Below are 16,598 nucleotides of genomic sequence, written 5' to 3'. Positions count from 1 at the left end.
TTAAAACTCGGAGACATCCCTTGAAACCTTTTTCACTCCAGGTAAGTTTCTAGTTAGCAAGGTCTTTGGGATCCTCTGGTGTTTTGTTTTTAGTTTGTGGTTACATCATCATAGGAGCTGCTCTCTTGTTTTTACAGATATTTCATAATAATGGTGAGGAATGTCCAGCTAACATTGACCAAGAGCAAGAAATCAGTTCAGCCATTTATGGGGTGGGTTAATTCTGCAGGAACTGGCACCCACCTAATTTCCCTCTTCCATACCTAGTCTAATACCTGGCCTGACCAGTGAGTCTCACACTTTCCCACTCAGTTTGCCAAACCCAGTTCAATGAAACCAAAAGCTCAACAGAGAGAGGTGGTTGCATTGTGAGGCTGTGGCCCTGGCTAAGACACTTGACCTCCCTGAACCTCAGTTCATTCATCTGTAAAATGGGAATGACAATAGCTACCTTTCCTCCTTTGTGATGTGGACCAGGTGAGCCAGTAAATGTGAATAAAAATGGAAACAATAAAGGAGCTTTTTTAATAACAAGAAAGAAAAGTTGAGTGAAGTTTCTGGATTATTTAAAATGAGATAAAGATAAGTACAGTGTCTGCTTTTTATATGCACTCTTAGATGCTTTTTTCCTGAGGAACCAGTTTATTCCAGTCCCTGGTCCCCATATGTCTGTGCACTCCCTGCCGTGGAGCCCTGCACAAGGTATAGTACACCTCCAGATGGAGTCCGGATGAGTTCTCAGGGGGCACTGTGAGGGTAACCACCTTTAGTGTGGGAAAAGGCTATACAGGGCTGTGGAAAGGAGCCTGACACAGCAGGATGGGAATGTGAGTGCTTGCCCACCCGAGGATTCCCCGAAGCCTGTGAGCCATCTTCGTGGGGAGGGATCCAAAGCCCGGCTGCAGGGGCTGCCAAGCCGACTCTGTTTTCCTTGCAGGTCTGGACCCTGCAGGCCCTTTATTCAATGGGAGACCTCCAGAGGACAGATTAGATCCCGGTGATGCACAGTTCGTTGACGTCATCCATTCTGACATTGATGGTAACATTCCTTGTGGGTCAGTGACCACCCACACCGTCACCCCCAGACTCCCAAAGAGTCTCCCGCTAGGGGGATTGTCATGCAGGGGTGGATCAGGTTCCTCTAGATTCCCTCTTTTCCTACCGGGCAAGTTTCCAAATCCACAAGAATACTGAAGGGAAGCTGCTTTAATGCAGGCACCCAGGATCTCCTGATGGAGTAGAGGTGCATTTCCCATTGTCTCCTGTTATTTTTAAAGTGATCATCTTGACCAGTCAAGGACAGGCTGATTTGCATACCATGTGGACAAATGTTTCCATAAGTACAACTGGGTTTGGATGCATGATTCCCTGTTTTTGTTGGTTCTTTGTCATTATTACCTTAAGCTGAAAGATACGTTTAAGTGTTGTGTCTCTCCACACAGAGCATTTCTGAACCACCTATAGGTCTCTAGCTCTCTGTGGATCTTCCTGGCTATTTCTATCTTTTATGGTGTTGATTTCATTTCTGGGATTGGGTACATGGCTTGGGGGTTGGGCTGATGTTACAGATGGGTCTTTATATCCAGATGTTTGGGAGAAGAGCTGGAGTAGGAACTTGGGGGAGGGCTGAGGGGACAGACCATAGTGGACATTTAATAGTACATCTCCTTTGTGATATAACCACCTGAAACATCCTTGACTGCCTATTGTGGGCACTCTGGTGTGGTATTCAGCAATTGTTTGCCTTAGAAGAAGTGTCTCTGTGAAATAGCTGTGTTCTTACTATGCAGTTTGCAAAGTATTACCTTACTTAGGTGCAGTACCTCAATGTTATTTTAATGCTTGAAGGCATAGAGTAATTTATTTTTTGTTCTTGGAGAGGGCAAATTTTGAAGGAAAAATATAAGCTTTGCAGTCAAGGCAGGGGTGGACTCAAATCCCAGGTTTGGTTCTTTCTGGTGGTATCATGTTTGGTCCATAAGTCCTCCAAGCCCCAGAATCTTCATCTGTAACTTACTTCATCTGAATTTACCAATGGCTGCTTTTCAGACATTGTGAAAATTAGAAGAAATCTGTGTAAAACCCCTAGTGTCACACCCACAGACACATGTAGTTTCCTGAACATATAATAGCTATTATCATTATTGCAATGATACACTATATATTTGTTTATACATATATATATACATACATACATATGTATAATCTTTTTTTTTTTTTTTTTTGGCCACACTACGCGGCATGTGGGATCTTAGTTCCCTGACCAGGGATTGAACCATGCAGGCTCAGTGTCCATGGCTCACGGGCCCAGCCTCTCCGTGGCATGGGGGATCTTCCCGGACCAGGGCTCGAACCCACGTCCCCTGCATCAGCAGGCGGACCCTCAACCACTGCGCCACCAGGGAAGCCCCCCTGTATAAACTTTTAATCAAGCATTTTACTGATTACTTTGGAGTTACAAGGTTAAAGAGAATAAGCAATTATTAAATCTATAATTTTCTAGGTCCCCATTTTCTAGAAGTTTCCAATCTTTTAACCATCCTAGATCCCCAAATTTTAAAGGTTTCTCCTACTAAGTAAAGGTTCATTTTTTCCTGTTTCTTATTCATTAAAGACTTACACACATGTAATTAGAGGCTCAGGAAGCACCTAGCAATGAGTGTTCCAGCCAAATATAAACATGAAACATATCATTTTATCAGCCATGCAGTGAATGAGTGACCAAACTCTCTTACATTTTCAGAAATATGGAAAGTAAATTCTGTTACCAGCTTCATAGTCTCCTACTTGGAAATCACTGCTTTCTAACTAACTATCTGGCTGACTTTGGACAAAATATTTAAATAGGTTTAACGACAACAACAGCAGCAAAGACAAGAATGAGACAATCTCTGCCTATATCCTAAACAGGCAAATGAGTTGTGAGATGGGAGAAGTTCAAAGCAGTATAAAAGCCTAGTATATTGTCTTTTAGCACTGGGCTACAGGGAACCATTAGGAAACATAGACTTCTACCCAAACGGAGGATTGGATCAACCTGGTTGTCCCAAAACAATATTTGGAGGTAAGTGCAGATACTTTATATTTTGTAAAATAGTGGTTTAAAAAAGGCGTATTTTAAAAATCTGATATTATCCTATGTGAAATCGTTTTTAATCAAAAACAAATTTCCTGGGAAGATAGCGGTGGTATAAATATAAATTATAAATTAAACATTATTACTCAAATATACTACTTAAAAAAAATAACCATATGATTAAAAGCGATTTTGAATTATCTCTCTCTCTTGAAAAGGTGTGTCTTTGACCTAGAAATTACACATTTGGAAATCTCTCCTAGAGAAATAATGGAAAATGTAGACAAAAATCAGAGTGAAGATATTCAGTATGGCATTGTTTATAATAGTTAAGTTTTTAGAAATAATCTAAATGTCCAACATAGGAAAATTATTAAATAGTATGGTGCATCCTACACAAAGGAATGTAATTCTTAAAAACCATATTGTCAGATTAATGAAAATGCTTACAATATGATGTTAAGTGAAAAATACACAAATTATACAGTATAATCCCAATTTGTTTTTTAAATGTATATTTGTACATGTGTAAGTGCAGAAAAAAACACTAAACATAAGTGCTCCAAATAATTATTAGTGGTGATCTCTGGATGTTGGATTTCTAGGTAATTTTTGCATCATAATTTGCTATTATTTTTTATTTTCTAAATGAGCATGTATTAGTTTTATCACGAGAAAAAACTCACAAAACAAAAATGGGTAGTTGGAGGGCAACATTAAAGTGTGGTGGGGGACAGAATTAAAAAAACCCACCCTGGGCTTCCCTGGTGGCACAGTGGTTAAGAATCCGCCTGCCAATGCAGGGGACACGGGTTCGAGCCCTGGTCCAGGAAGATCCCACATGCTGCGGAGCAACTAAGCCCGTGAGCCACAACTACTGAGCCCGTGTGTCATAACTACTGAGTTCGCGTGCCAAAACTGCTTAAGTCCATGCGCCTAGAGCCCGGGCTCTGCAACAAGAGAAGCCACTGCAATGAGAAGCCCGCGCACCGCAACAAAGAGTAGCCCCTGCTCGCCGCAACTTGAGAAAGCCCGTGCACAGCAACAAAAACCCAACGCAGCCAAAAATTAAAAAAAAACAAAACACACCCCCTCCCCCGCCAAGTGCTCTGAATCTGTATTTCACCATTGTTAGAGACAATTAAGCAATCATGGAAATAATTCTAGAAAAAGATGATCTTGTTCCAAAATGGTAGCTGTATATGGCTCCATGGGAATGATGTAGTGTTTGAAAATGATCCAGATGAAATGACATAAGTAGGGCCAATCACATTGTACCATAAATGGTGTGTATTCAAATCCTGTCCTGTGTGCTGTAATGTAACTACATTCACGAGCAGCCAAAGATAATGTGCTTTGCTTACAAAGGACATCCTCTGTAGCATTATTAACTTCATTGTTTCTGCAAGTGGAAGTTCCAGGAACAATAATTAAATGTCGACTTGTCAGATTTCACTCCAGTCCAGCTTGGCCCCATGCTTCTCCTCTGTCGTCCAGTTTATTTCTTTATGTCCTCCACTGATCTCTTCTATGGGCATATGTGGACTCCGGAGAAAGAAGAAACATTGATCTGACTCCAGCTCCCAGTGCCTCTCCAAACTACTAGCTCACAATCACAACTCCTCTTTCCATGGAGTTCACTGTCTGCTCTTGAGATCCTTATCTCCTTTGATTACCCATCTTTGGGACCCAGTTCCTGTTTCTGAATGACTTCATCGTCTGACCCATCAACCTTCTGATGAACCTCTCTGATGTTCTGTACTGAAGTCCTTCATCAGCTCCAACTCTTCTGATGGCCACCTCTGTGTCTCATCAACTTCCTCTCTCACCATCACATCACATGGCACCCACCAAGAATTAACTTGAGGCTTGTGTCTCACCTCTTCTTGCCCACTTACAGCTTCCAGTGCCACCTCCTATTGTTGAACTCCTCTCACTTCACCCTTCACCTTTGGAGCAGAAATGGAGCCCCTGCCACTTGTCTGCTCTCATGAATGCCCTGTGCACCCCCAGGCCCTTAGGCCTCTGCCATGTCAGCCCCCATCTTTGCTTGGGCACCTTCTGGAGAAGTCATGGAGTCTTGTTGATCAAGTACAAGGTCCAGGCAAACTTGTTAACTTCTCCATGGCCCCCAATAATGCCAGAAAAGCCTCATACACATCTCTTGTGGACTCCCTATGGTCACTCCTCATGCTTCTATTCCAAATACCGCCCCAGCTATAAACCCTCACCTCTTAGAGCTAAGCTAGATTTGATTTTTGTACCTAGATCAAGGTCCCACCCGAAGGAGCCATTTTATCTATCCTAACCTTAGATCACAAAGTTGGTCTTTACATTCATTTCCCCATCTGACCCAAGGTGGAAGCACCGCCCCATCCTTTTTCACAACTATCTCCTCTCCTTGCCCTCATTGGGGATCTTCCTCTACAAATTGCTCCCCAATGCCGTCTTTCTCTCATGTATTGATTGGTTTAAATGTGCTTGCCTTCTGCTGAAAACTTCCAGTGGATCTCTGACTACCACTGACATTTCCTCTTCCTTTCACTGACAAAGGAAGGACAAGGTCAAGTCCTTTAACCTCTCTGAGTCTCAGTGTCCTGCTAGGTAAAATGGGGGTAATCATGCCTATCTTCTTGTCTCCTGCCATTTGTCAGCATGAATCCTGATCTATTGGTTTTATAAAGATTAAATGGAATCAAGTACATTGAAGCTGTTAGCACAGTGCCTGGTATGTAGGAGACATGATAAATTATGTGTATAAACAATATGCGAGGCACTATTTATTACTAAATGCTACAACTGCTCTACTCTTTGATCATTCCTTTTACAACCCAGGAATGCAGTATTTTAAGTGTGACCACCAGAGGTCCGTGTACCTGTACCTTTCTTCGCTGAGAGAGAACTGCACCATCACCGCGTATCCCTGTGACTCCTACCGGGATTATAGGAACGGCAAGTGTGTCAACTGTGGCATATCACAGACGGAGTCCTGCCCACTTCTGGGTAAGTCCAGCAAGCAGTTTCCCACTCTGATTAACAAAGAGCTAATTTCTGGTAGAATCCTAGCACCATTTTACCATCTAAAAATGGGCCTGAAAATCCTGTGTTTTAAAAAAATTTACTTAGTTTTTTCTAGCCAATTTGTTCTGTGAAGTACTCTGGGGTCTCCTAATAATAAAGAATGTTAGAAAGGCAATCTATATAGGATTTCATCCAGAAGGTAGTGCCACCTCCCAGGATACTTTATTCTAGCAAGAAAAAGAAGGTTCCAGAAGACTTTCCAAGCTCACCCAGGCACAGTCACCTTACGTAGTCTGCTCCTGTGGGGACAGGAGCACTCTCTCCAGGCACACAACCTCTCTGCTGGGGGAGGGTTTGGCAAAGCGACCCCTCTAACAAATTGTGTCTGTAAATGCCCTCATGCCACACTCTGGTGCTGTGCGCATGGACACATACAGGGGTGGGCTGGGGTAACAGACACCGTGGAGACTGCTTGGATATTTGCTAAGCATTAGTGGAAATATTCTGGGTGGTGGAGACTTTGCAACTGGATGGTCATGAGAATTCTCTAATTGTACCCAAAGGAAAGACTCAAGTTAACATCAGGGCATGCTATAGACAAGGGGTTCTCAGACTTGACTGTGCATTTGAATCATCTATGGAGCTTTTAAAAAAATACTGATGCCTGGGTTCCACTCCAGATCAGTTAAGTCAGAATGTGGAGGCCACTCCCTAGCAGTGGGGACAGAGGAGAGAGAGAGGCCCCAGGGATGGCCCTCAGCCTCATTCCTGTAGGCACATCATGAAGGAGGACGTTTCCCTGCCTGTTGACAGAGTAACACAGCAATTCCAAGTCCTCTGCACCTCAGGGGCCCAATCACAGTTCTTCAAGGAAGCACATCGCTTTCCAAAAGTGATGCTGTTCTAGGTATAAACCTGAATCTGTTTTAAATAATCTAGAAAGTGAATTGCTGGAAAATATCAGTGCTATTTTTAGTCTACCCAGTGTGTGTCACTCCCCACAATCCCACCCCTGCTACTGAGGACCAGGGCTGGTGATGTAATGTCAATAGATAGGGGGAAAAGCCACTGGAGGGTCCTTTGGCAAGTGGGTACGTGGGGGATTGTCTCGATGGTGGTGGCAGTCAAACCCGCTGTTCTCACATCTCCTCCGTTGCTTTTACATTTATATAATACATGATAATGTTACACTTTTCTGACTGATTTTATAGGCTACCATGCTGATAATTGGAAAGGCTATTTAAGGGAGCGGGATCCTCCTATGGCTACAGCGTTCTTTGACACAGCTGAGGAGAAACCCTTCTGCGGTGAGTGACCGTGCTTGCTTGCCGTTGCCCAACTCTTTTATTTTTGGAATGGCTGAGTCTCAGCTTCCTGGCTACTTCTTGGCAGATGAAGGCCATGGTGAAGCATGGACTTTGGAGTTGGAAGGACCTAGGTTGAATCCTGACTCTCCTACATAATAGCTGTGTGACCAAGACATTTAACTTCTCTGAGTCTCAATGTCCTGCTTGGTAAAAGGGGGATAATCATGCCTATCTTCTGAGTTATAAGGATTAAAAGCTCAACAAATCATAGTTGTTACCTTCACTGGATGGCCATTCTAATCACTAAGATCTTCCAGAAAATTTGCTTGAGCCCCAAGAGACGGGAAATTGTGGTTAGGAAAAATCAGGTGTCAGCCACATCTATGGGCCAGTTCCAGCTCCAAAACTAAAACAATGACCTTCTAAAGACATTGAGAGGTTGGGTATTCAAGATGGGAGCTAAATGGGGCAGCAGATGACCAGATGCCCCGGGAAGCAAGTAGGAATTTTCCTGGGCAGATGTACATCTTACAATCTTATCCCCCTTTTCACTTTTCTTGGGAGCAACCCTTACAAAAGAGGTTGCACATCACCAGGTTTCCCTCCTTCTTTGGAATCATGGGTGGCAGCCCACGGTTTGGTGTCTGCCCAATCCAAATGGGGCAAGCCCCTGAGTAATAATGGGCCATGAAATGGCAACCCCATGGCTGACCTTATTCCCTAGTGGGACTGTCATTTCCCTGAGCCTCTTTCCCCTTCTCTGCAAGTCTGACCAAGAGATAGCAAATCTGACTATCATGGTGGGATCCCCATCTTCCCAGAGCGTCCTTGACCTTGGGGAGCAGGGAGTAGGGAGGAAGAATAGTTCTCTGGATACGTTATGTGCTCTCGTTTATTCAGTAGGAATTAATGGATATCCACAGGTATTACTGCTAGGATTACAAAGAGGAATAACCATCCCTTCCTAGTTACCATTGTAGTATATTTTAGCTTTTTATAAAACGCCATAAGACATTATACAGGCAATATTTGTATAGATGTACATATATGTTTACCACTTTTTGGTTATCATTTTTCTTGCATTTTGTAAATGAGTAAAGTGTGTTAACTAATGATGAAAGAATACCAGAGCATGATAAGAACTCTGAGAGAGACCTGACTTAGTCTGCGGGTCAGTGAAGGCCTTCTGGAGGGAGTGCATTCAGCTGGAACCTGAAGGATGAATTGGCAAAGGGGGCAAAGTAAGAGTGTCCAAGTTGGGGAAAGGCCCAGAAGCAAGAGAGAGCATGGCAGTGCAGGTGGTGTGGCAAGGCTGGGGAGGAGATGAGGGAGGCTGGGTAGGCTGGTGGACATGGCCCAGATTGAGGAACGCCTTGACAGCTGTGGAGGGTCTCTACATGGCCCCCTATTTGGTTTATTCTAAAATGGGCAGGGATTGAAGTGAACCAATCATACTTGGCAGTAGGCCATGAGATTTCAGTCGATAAGGTGGAAACACTGATCCAAGAGTGATGCTTACACATGGCAACTGCATACCACAGAGTTCTGCCATCACTCAGGCCATCTTTACCAAAGAGAATAGAAAAAAATATTAGAAAATTCTGCCCTGGATCTTTGCAGAAAAACTAGAGGAAGAGAAAAGGAGACTCAGGTATTAGGGAGGTTGGGTTTTTACGAATTGAACCTTCAGGAAAGCAGTTGGTAATATTCTTCTCTTACCATGTTCTCTCCCTGTTTTGTAGTATATCATTACTTTGTGGATATTATAACTTGGAACAAGAACATAAGAAGAGGATCCATTACAATCAAATTGACAGACAAAGCTGGAAACACTACAGAATCCAAAATCAATCAGTAAGTTGGGCTGGGATTCTTTGCAGCTTGCTATTTCCTTTTTTGCTCAGAGAACATATCTACTTTTTAATTATAGGTCTGTATATGTCTTTGTCCTATAATATATATAAAGGGATATATTGCTAAGTTCTTAATTTTTTTTTTTTTTTTTTTTTTTGCTTAGTTACTTCTTGTGGCTCTTGATCTTTCAGGCTCTTTACAAATGGAATTGGTACAGGAATTTTTTTCCTTCTTTCTTTCCTTCCCTCCCTCCCTTCCTCTTTTCCTCCCTTCCTTCCTTCCTTCTTTCTCCCTCCCCCTCTCCCTCCTTTCTTCTCTCCTCCTTCCTTCCTTTGCATAAACATTTAATTTCAAAAGTCATCCCTGCTAGCTATAAATGATTTAAACAGTAAATAAGTATGTAACATAAAAGCACAAACCTTGCCCCATCCCAACAATCCCATGCCCAAAGGCACCCACTCACATACACACGTTTCTATTCTTTTCTGAGCTCATAATATACATATATACATAAATATATTTCTGACACTCAGAAAATCTAATTTGCAATAGAAAATTGGAAACACCCTAAAAATCCAATGATGGGGAAATTGTTAGTTCCCATATAATAAAATAGTATTCAAACACTGAAGTTATTTATAAAACATTAAATGAAATGCTTATAATGTACTAAGTGAAAAAATGCAGGATATAAAATTATATAAAGTATAAAATTAGCTCAACACTGTAAAAATAATGAAAAAGAAACATGACAAAACATGTTAGATTGCCCCTTGGGTGGTAGGAATATGAGTGCCTTTTAAAGTTTCTCTTTAATTTTCAATTTGCTGTGCTGTTGTATATATATAGTTTTAAAATAATGAATAATTTTTTTCATCTGTTACTTTTATAATCAGGAAAAAGGGAAAAAAAACCCCAAACCCTTTAGTGTAAGCAAAGGAACTTGAGGCTCCTTTCATTCATTTTTACTTAGGAGATGCTTCCTGGGTCCTATTATCTACTAGATACTTGGGTTGTCTCTTGGCCTCATTCATAGAGTACCATGTAGATGGTCATCTGAAACTGGCAATTGCCTTCTGGGCTCACTGTGTAGATAAATAAGGAAGGTGTGGGTGCAGGGTTTGGAAGTGACTTTTTTTTTTTTTTTTTGGCTGCACCGCATGGCTTGTGGAATCTTAGTTCACTGACCAGGGATTGAACCTGGGCCCTCAGCAGTGAAAGCGCAGAATCCTAACCACTGGACCGCCAGGGAATTCCCTGGAAGTGACTTTTTAAAATGCATCCTTGGATCATAATAATAACAGCCTTTGTTTACTGAACCAAGCGCATTACAGACATTGGTTAATGTAATTCTCACTAAAACCCTGTGAAGTGGTATTACCATCCCTATTTCTTAAATTAATTTATTTTATTTATTTTTATTTGTGGCTGTGTTGTGTCTTCGTTGAGGTGTGTGGGCTTCTCATTGCGGTGGCTTCTCTTGTGGAGCACGGGCTCTAGGCACATGGGGTCAGTAGTTGTGGCTCGCAGGCTTCAGTAGTTGTGGCTCTCAGCCACTAGAGTGCAGGCTCAGTAGTTGTGGTGCATGGGCTTAGTTGGTCCGCGGCACGTGGGATCTTCCTAGACTAGGGCTCGAACCCATGTCCCCTGCATTGGCAGGTGGATTCTTATCCACTGTGCCACCAGGGAAGCTCCTATCATCCCTATTTTATAAATGAGGAAACTGAGGCTCACAGAGGGCAAGCGGTTTGGCCAATATCACACTCCCTTCAGCACCGATGTCCCCAAACCCATGGGGGGGCAGCATTTTCAGGGAGGGAACCACTAAGGGGCCACATCTTGAGAAACCAGCCTCAGGTAGTTTATAGGCATCAATGCGGAAGGTGGGCAGAGACCTCATCTGGAGAGTCTAAGAAACAGCAGGGGAGATTGTCCAGGTTATATGAGGAGCACTCACTCAGCAAAATTTGGGTATTTGTGCCAATAATTGGTTACATATTTGCTTTACATATGTCTTAGAAATTTGAATTTCATATAGTGAATTTCTCCCAAGTAGGAATTCCTAAAGTTGGAGGCTTGTTTCTTGATTAAGATAGAGACCTTAACATCTTTATTTTACTCATGTTTAGTCATTCCTATTTTAGTCATGTTTGTGAAAAAGTCATCACCGATCAGAGATATGGGAGAAAAGGAAATAGTTGTTCTATTTCATGGTAAGATTATGGATACTTTTCTCTTTTTTGCCAGGTAAACTTGAACATTTTAGTGTTTAGTATTTTTATGATTTAAGAAAATGGAAATAATAATATTAGAATATGTACCCTGAGCTTATTCAGTCTTACCAGTCTATGGGTTACAAATGAAGTCACATTCAAGGATATTATCTGCCTGTTGGCTCTCCTTGTATATGTGTTCTAGATATATTTCTTTTTTTTTAACCTTAAAAAAATTGAGATATAATTCACATACCATAAAATTCACCTTTTTAAAGTTTATAATTCAGGGGTTTTTAGTATATTTACAAAATGTGAAACCATCAGTACTATCTAATTTCAGAATATTTTCATCATATCAAAAAGAAACCCCATACTTACTATTAGTAATTCCCCATTCCTCCCTCCTGTCCAGCCCCTATCAACCATTAATTTGCTGTCTCTATAGATGTACCTATTCTGGGCATGTCATATAAATGGAATCATACAATATGTGGTCTTTTGTGTCTGGCTTTCTTTAAAAATTTAATTAATTAATTTATTTTTGGCTGTGTGTTGGGTCTTCGTTGTTGCACGTAGGCTTTCTCTAGTTGCAGCGAGCGGGGGCTACTCTTCATTGAGGTGCGCGGGCTTCTCATTGTCGTGGCTTCTCTTGTTGTGGAGCACAGGCTCTAGGCACGCGGGCTTCAGTAGTTGTGGAATGTGGGCTCAGTAGTTGTGGCTCACGGGCTTAGTTGCTCTGCGGCATGTGGGATCTTCCTGGACCAGGGATCAAACCCGTGTCCCCTGCATTGGCAGGTGGATTCTTAACCACTACACCACCAGGGAAGCCCTTGTGTCTGGCTGTTTTTTTGATTTGCATGTTTTCAAGATTCATCCATGTGTAGCATTCATCAGGACTTCGTTCCTTTTTATGGCTGAATAATATTCCATCGTATGAATATTCTACATTGTATTTTGATCCACTGACCTCTGGCCCAGATGCACCACTGTGCTCACACATACCACATTTTAAATATCCATTCACTAGTTGATGGATATTTGGGTTTTTTCCACTTTTGGGCTATTATGAATAATGCTACTATGAACATATATGTACACGTTTTTGTGTGGACATATGCTTTCATTTCTCTTGGGTATATACCTAGGAATGGAATTTCTGGATCATAGAGGACTTTGTGTTTAACCTCTTTAAGGAACTCCCTGCCAAGTTGTTTTCCAGAAGGACTGCACCATTTTACATTCCCTCCAGCGATGTATGAGAGTTCCAGTTTCTTCACATCCTTGCCAACACTGGTATTGTCAGTCTTTAAAAGTTGTGTTTTCTTTTTAATCATGATAAAGAAGCATATGATAAAAAACCCTATAAAGTGTACCAACTTAATCATGTTTAAGTGTAAGTTCATTCGTAAGTATATTCACATTGTTGTAAACAGCTCTCCAGAACCTTTTCATCTTGCAAAATCTGAAACTCTATATCTATTAAATAACAGTTCCCGTTTCCCCCACCCCCTATCCCCTAGCAACGACTATTCTACTGTTTTTATGAATTTGACTACTTTAGATACATCATATGAGTAGAATCATACAGTATTTGTCTTTTTGTGATTGACTTATTTCACCTAGCATAATGTCCTCAAGTTTTGTCCATGTTATAGCATGTGACAGGATTTCTTTCCTTTTTAAGACTGAATAATATGCCATTGTATGTATATATCACATTTTGATTATCCATTCATACATGTCTGTCTTTTGTTACAGCCATTCTTGTGGGCATTACATGATATCTCACTGTGGTTTTTTTTTTTTCTCACTGTGGTTTTGATTTGTAATTTCCTAATGATTAATGATGCTGAGTATCTTTCATATGCTTGTAGACCATTTGTAGAGCTTTTTGGAGAAATGTCTATTCAGATCCCTTAGCCATTTCTTTTCCTTTTAAACAGACTTTATTTTTTAGAGCAGTTTTAAGTTCACAGCAAAATTGAGCAGAAAGTACACAACTTTTCCACATACTCCCTGCCCCACATAGGCACAGCCTCCCTCAGTACCAAAATCTGGTACCAGAGTAGTACATTAGTTACAACTGAAGAATCTACATTGATATGTCATTATTACCCTAAGTCCGTAGTTTACATTAGGGTTCACTGTTGGTGTTGTGCATTTTCTGAGTTTTGTCAAATGTATAATGACATATGTCTACCATTATAGGATCACGGAGTAGTTTCACTGCCCTAAAAATCTGTGCTCCCTCCCTATTCAAATCTATTCATCCCTCCCTCCCCCCAACCCCTGATTTTTTTTTTTTTTTACTGTTTTCATAGTTTTGCCTTTTCCAGAATGTCATGTAATTGGAATCATACAGTATGTAACCTTTTCAGATCGGCTTCTTTCACTTAGTAATATAAGCATTTAGAGTTCCTCCTTTTCTTTTCTTTTTTTTTTTAATGGCTTGACAGCTCATTTCCTCTTGGCACTAAATAATGTTCCATTGTCTGATGTATCACAGTTTATTTATCCATTCACCTACAAAAGACATCTTGGTTGCTTCCAAGCTTTGGCAGTTTTGAATAAAGCTGTTATAGACATCTGGGTGCAGGTTTTTATGTGCCTTACCCATTTTTAAACTAAGCTAATTATCTTTTAATTGTTGAGTTGCAAGAGTTCTGTGTATATTCTAGATACAACTCCTTTATAGTTTTAGGTCTCACATTTAGGTCTTTGATCCATTTGGAGTTAATTTTTGCATGTGATGTGAGGTAGGGGGCTTCTACTTCATTCCTTTGCCTGTGAACATCCAGTTGTCACAGCATCATTTATTGAAAAAAATTCTTCTTTCTCCATGAATTGTCTTGAGACCCTTGTCTAAATCAATTGACTGGGAATGCCCAGGTGGTCCAGTGGTTAGGACTCTGTGCGCTCACTGCCGAGGGCCCAGGTTCAATCCCTGGTTGGGAACTAAGATCCCACAAACTGCGCGGCATGGTCAAAAAAAACATTCCATCCACCATAAATGTAAGAGTTTACTTCTGGACTCTCAATCTATTCCAGTGATTGATATATCTTATCTTTATGCAAGTACCACATTGTCTTGTAGCTTACTGTAGCATTACTGTAGCTTTATAACAAAATTTGAAATCAGGAAGTATAAATCTCCCAACTGCGGTATTTTTCAGAACTGTTTTGCTATTCTGGGTCTCTTGAATTTCCATATAGATTTGAGGATCAGTTTGTCAATTTCTGTGAAAAAACAAGAGGCAGCTGGGACTTTGAGAGGGGTTGTCTTGAATCTGCAAATCAATTTGGGGAGTATTGCTGTATTAACAATAGTAAATCTTCCAATCCATGAACATGGACATGGTATCTTTCATTTATTTAGATCTTACTTAACTTCTTTCAGTGATGTTTTATAGTTTTCAGTGTACAAGTCTTGCACTTTTGTTAAATTTAATCCAAGTATTTTACTCTTTTTTATGTTACTGTAAATTGAATTCTTTCCATAATTTCATTTTAGATTATTCATTGATAGTGTACAGAATTACAACTGACTGATCTTGTATCCTGCAACCTTGCTAACTTATTAGAGGACTCAGTAAGATTTCTATGTACAAGATCAGGTCATCTGTAAATAGAGATCGTTTTACTACTTTCTTTCCAATATGAATGCCTTTTTTCCCCCTCCTTTTCTTGTCTAACTGACCTGGCTAGAACTTCTTTCTAAGCTGAATAGAAGCTGCAAGAGACATCCTTGTTTTGTTCCTCATCTTTGGGAGAAAACATTCAGTCTTTTAATATTAAGTACATATTAACTTTTTTTTTTGTAGATGCCTTTATCAGGTTAGGGAATTTCCTTCAATTCCTAGTTTGTTGAGTATTTTTATATTGAAGGGATATTGGATTTTGTCAAATGCTTTCTCTGCATGTATTGAGATAACCATTTGTTTTTGTCCTTAATTCTATTGATATGGTGTATTATAATAATTGATTTTTGCATGTTAAATCCACTTTGCATTCTGGGATAAATCCCACTTGGTTAAAGTATATAGTCATTTTTATATTTTGCTGGATTTGGTTTGCTAGTTTTATTTGAGTTTTTTGAATTTATATTCATAAGACATATTGATCTTTAGTTTTCTTTTTGTGTGTGATGTCTGGTTTTGATATCAGGATAATACTGGTGTCACAGAATGAGTTGAGAAGTGTTTCCTCCTCTTCTATTTTTTTTTTTTTGGAAGAATTTGGTGTTAATTCTTCTTTAAATATTTGGTAGAGGGGCTTCCCTCGTGGTGCAGTGGTTAAAAATCCACCTGCCAATGCAAGAGACGTGGGTTCGAGCCCTGGCCCCGGAAGATCTCACATGCCGTGGAGCAACTAAGCCCCTGCACCACAACTACTGAGCCCATGGGCCACAACTACTGAAGCCTGCGTGCCTAGAGCCCATGCTCCGCAACAAGAGAAGCCATGACAATAAGAATACCGCGCACCGCAAGGAAGTCCCAACACAGCCAAAAATAAATAAATTAATTAATTAAAAAGTGTTTTAAAAAAAAAAATTTGGTAGAGGGGCTTCCCTGGTGGCGCAGTGGTTAACAATCTGCCTGCCAATGCCAGGGACACAGGTTCGAGCCCTGGTCTGGGAAGATCCCACATGCCGCAGAGCAGCTAAGCCCGTGTGTCACAACTACTGAGCCTGCACTATAGAGCTCACAAGCTACAACTACTGAAGCCCGAGCGCCCACAGCCCGTGCTCGGCCACAAGAGAAGCCACCACAGTGAGAAGCCTGCGCACCTCAATGAAGAGTAGCCCACGCTTGTTGCAATTAGAGAAAGCCCGCGTGCAGCAACAAAGACCCAAAGCAGCCAAAAATAAATAAATAAAAAATTTAAAATATATATATTTGGTAGAATTCATCCATGAAGCCATCTTGGCCTGGGCTTTTCTTTGTAGGTTTGCTTTTTGTTTTTAATTGCTAATTCAATCTCTTTATTATAGGTCTGTTCAGATTTTCTTTTCTATTTCTTCTTTTTTAAATTTATTTATTTTATTTTTGGCTGCATTGGGTCTTCATTGCTGCGCGCGGGCTTTCCCTAGTTGTGGTGAGTGGGGGCTACTCTTTGTTGTGGTGC

The 16,598-nt window shown here is 40.8% G+C and overlaps 1 protein-coding gene across 1 annotated transcript in view; it reads left to right on the top strand.

Moving 5' to 3' along the window:
- LIPH (lipase H) overlaps positions 1 to 16,598 on the top strand; it is a 44,796-nt gene that overhangs the window by 20,303 nt on the left and 7,895 nt on the right. The window contains exons 4-8 of the mRNA XM_024768246.1: positions 938 to 1,039; positions 2,975 to 3,064; positions 5,912 to 6,079; positions 7,309 to 7,404; positions 9,147 to 9,258. Of these exons, the coding sequence (XP_024624014.1) occupies positions 938 to 1,039; positions 2,975 to 3,064; positions 5,912 to 6,079; positions 7,309 to 7,404; positions 9,147 to 9,258 (568 nt within the window). The remainder of the gene's footprint in view (positions 1 to 937; positions 1,040 to 2,974; positions 3,065 to 5,911; positions 6,080 to 7,308; positions 7,405 to 9,146; positions 9,259 to 16,598) is intronic.

This window comes from Neophocaena asiaeorientalis, unplaced genomic scaffold, assembly GCF_003031525.2.
Source record: "Neophocaena asiaeorientalis asiaeorientalis breed wild unplaced genomic scaffold, Neophocaena_asiaeorientalis_V1.1 scaffold225, whole genome shotgun sequence".
NCBI lineage: Eukaryota > Metazoa > Chordata > Mammalia > Artiodactyla > Phocoenidae > Neophocaena > Neophocaena asiaeorientalis.
Note: the sequence above shows the minus strand (reverse complement) of the source record. Positions and strands in the feature narration are given on the sequence as shown.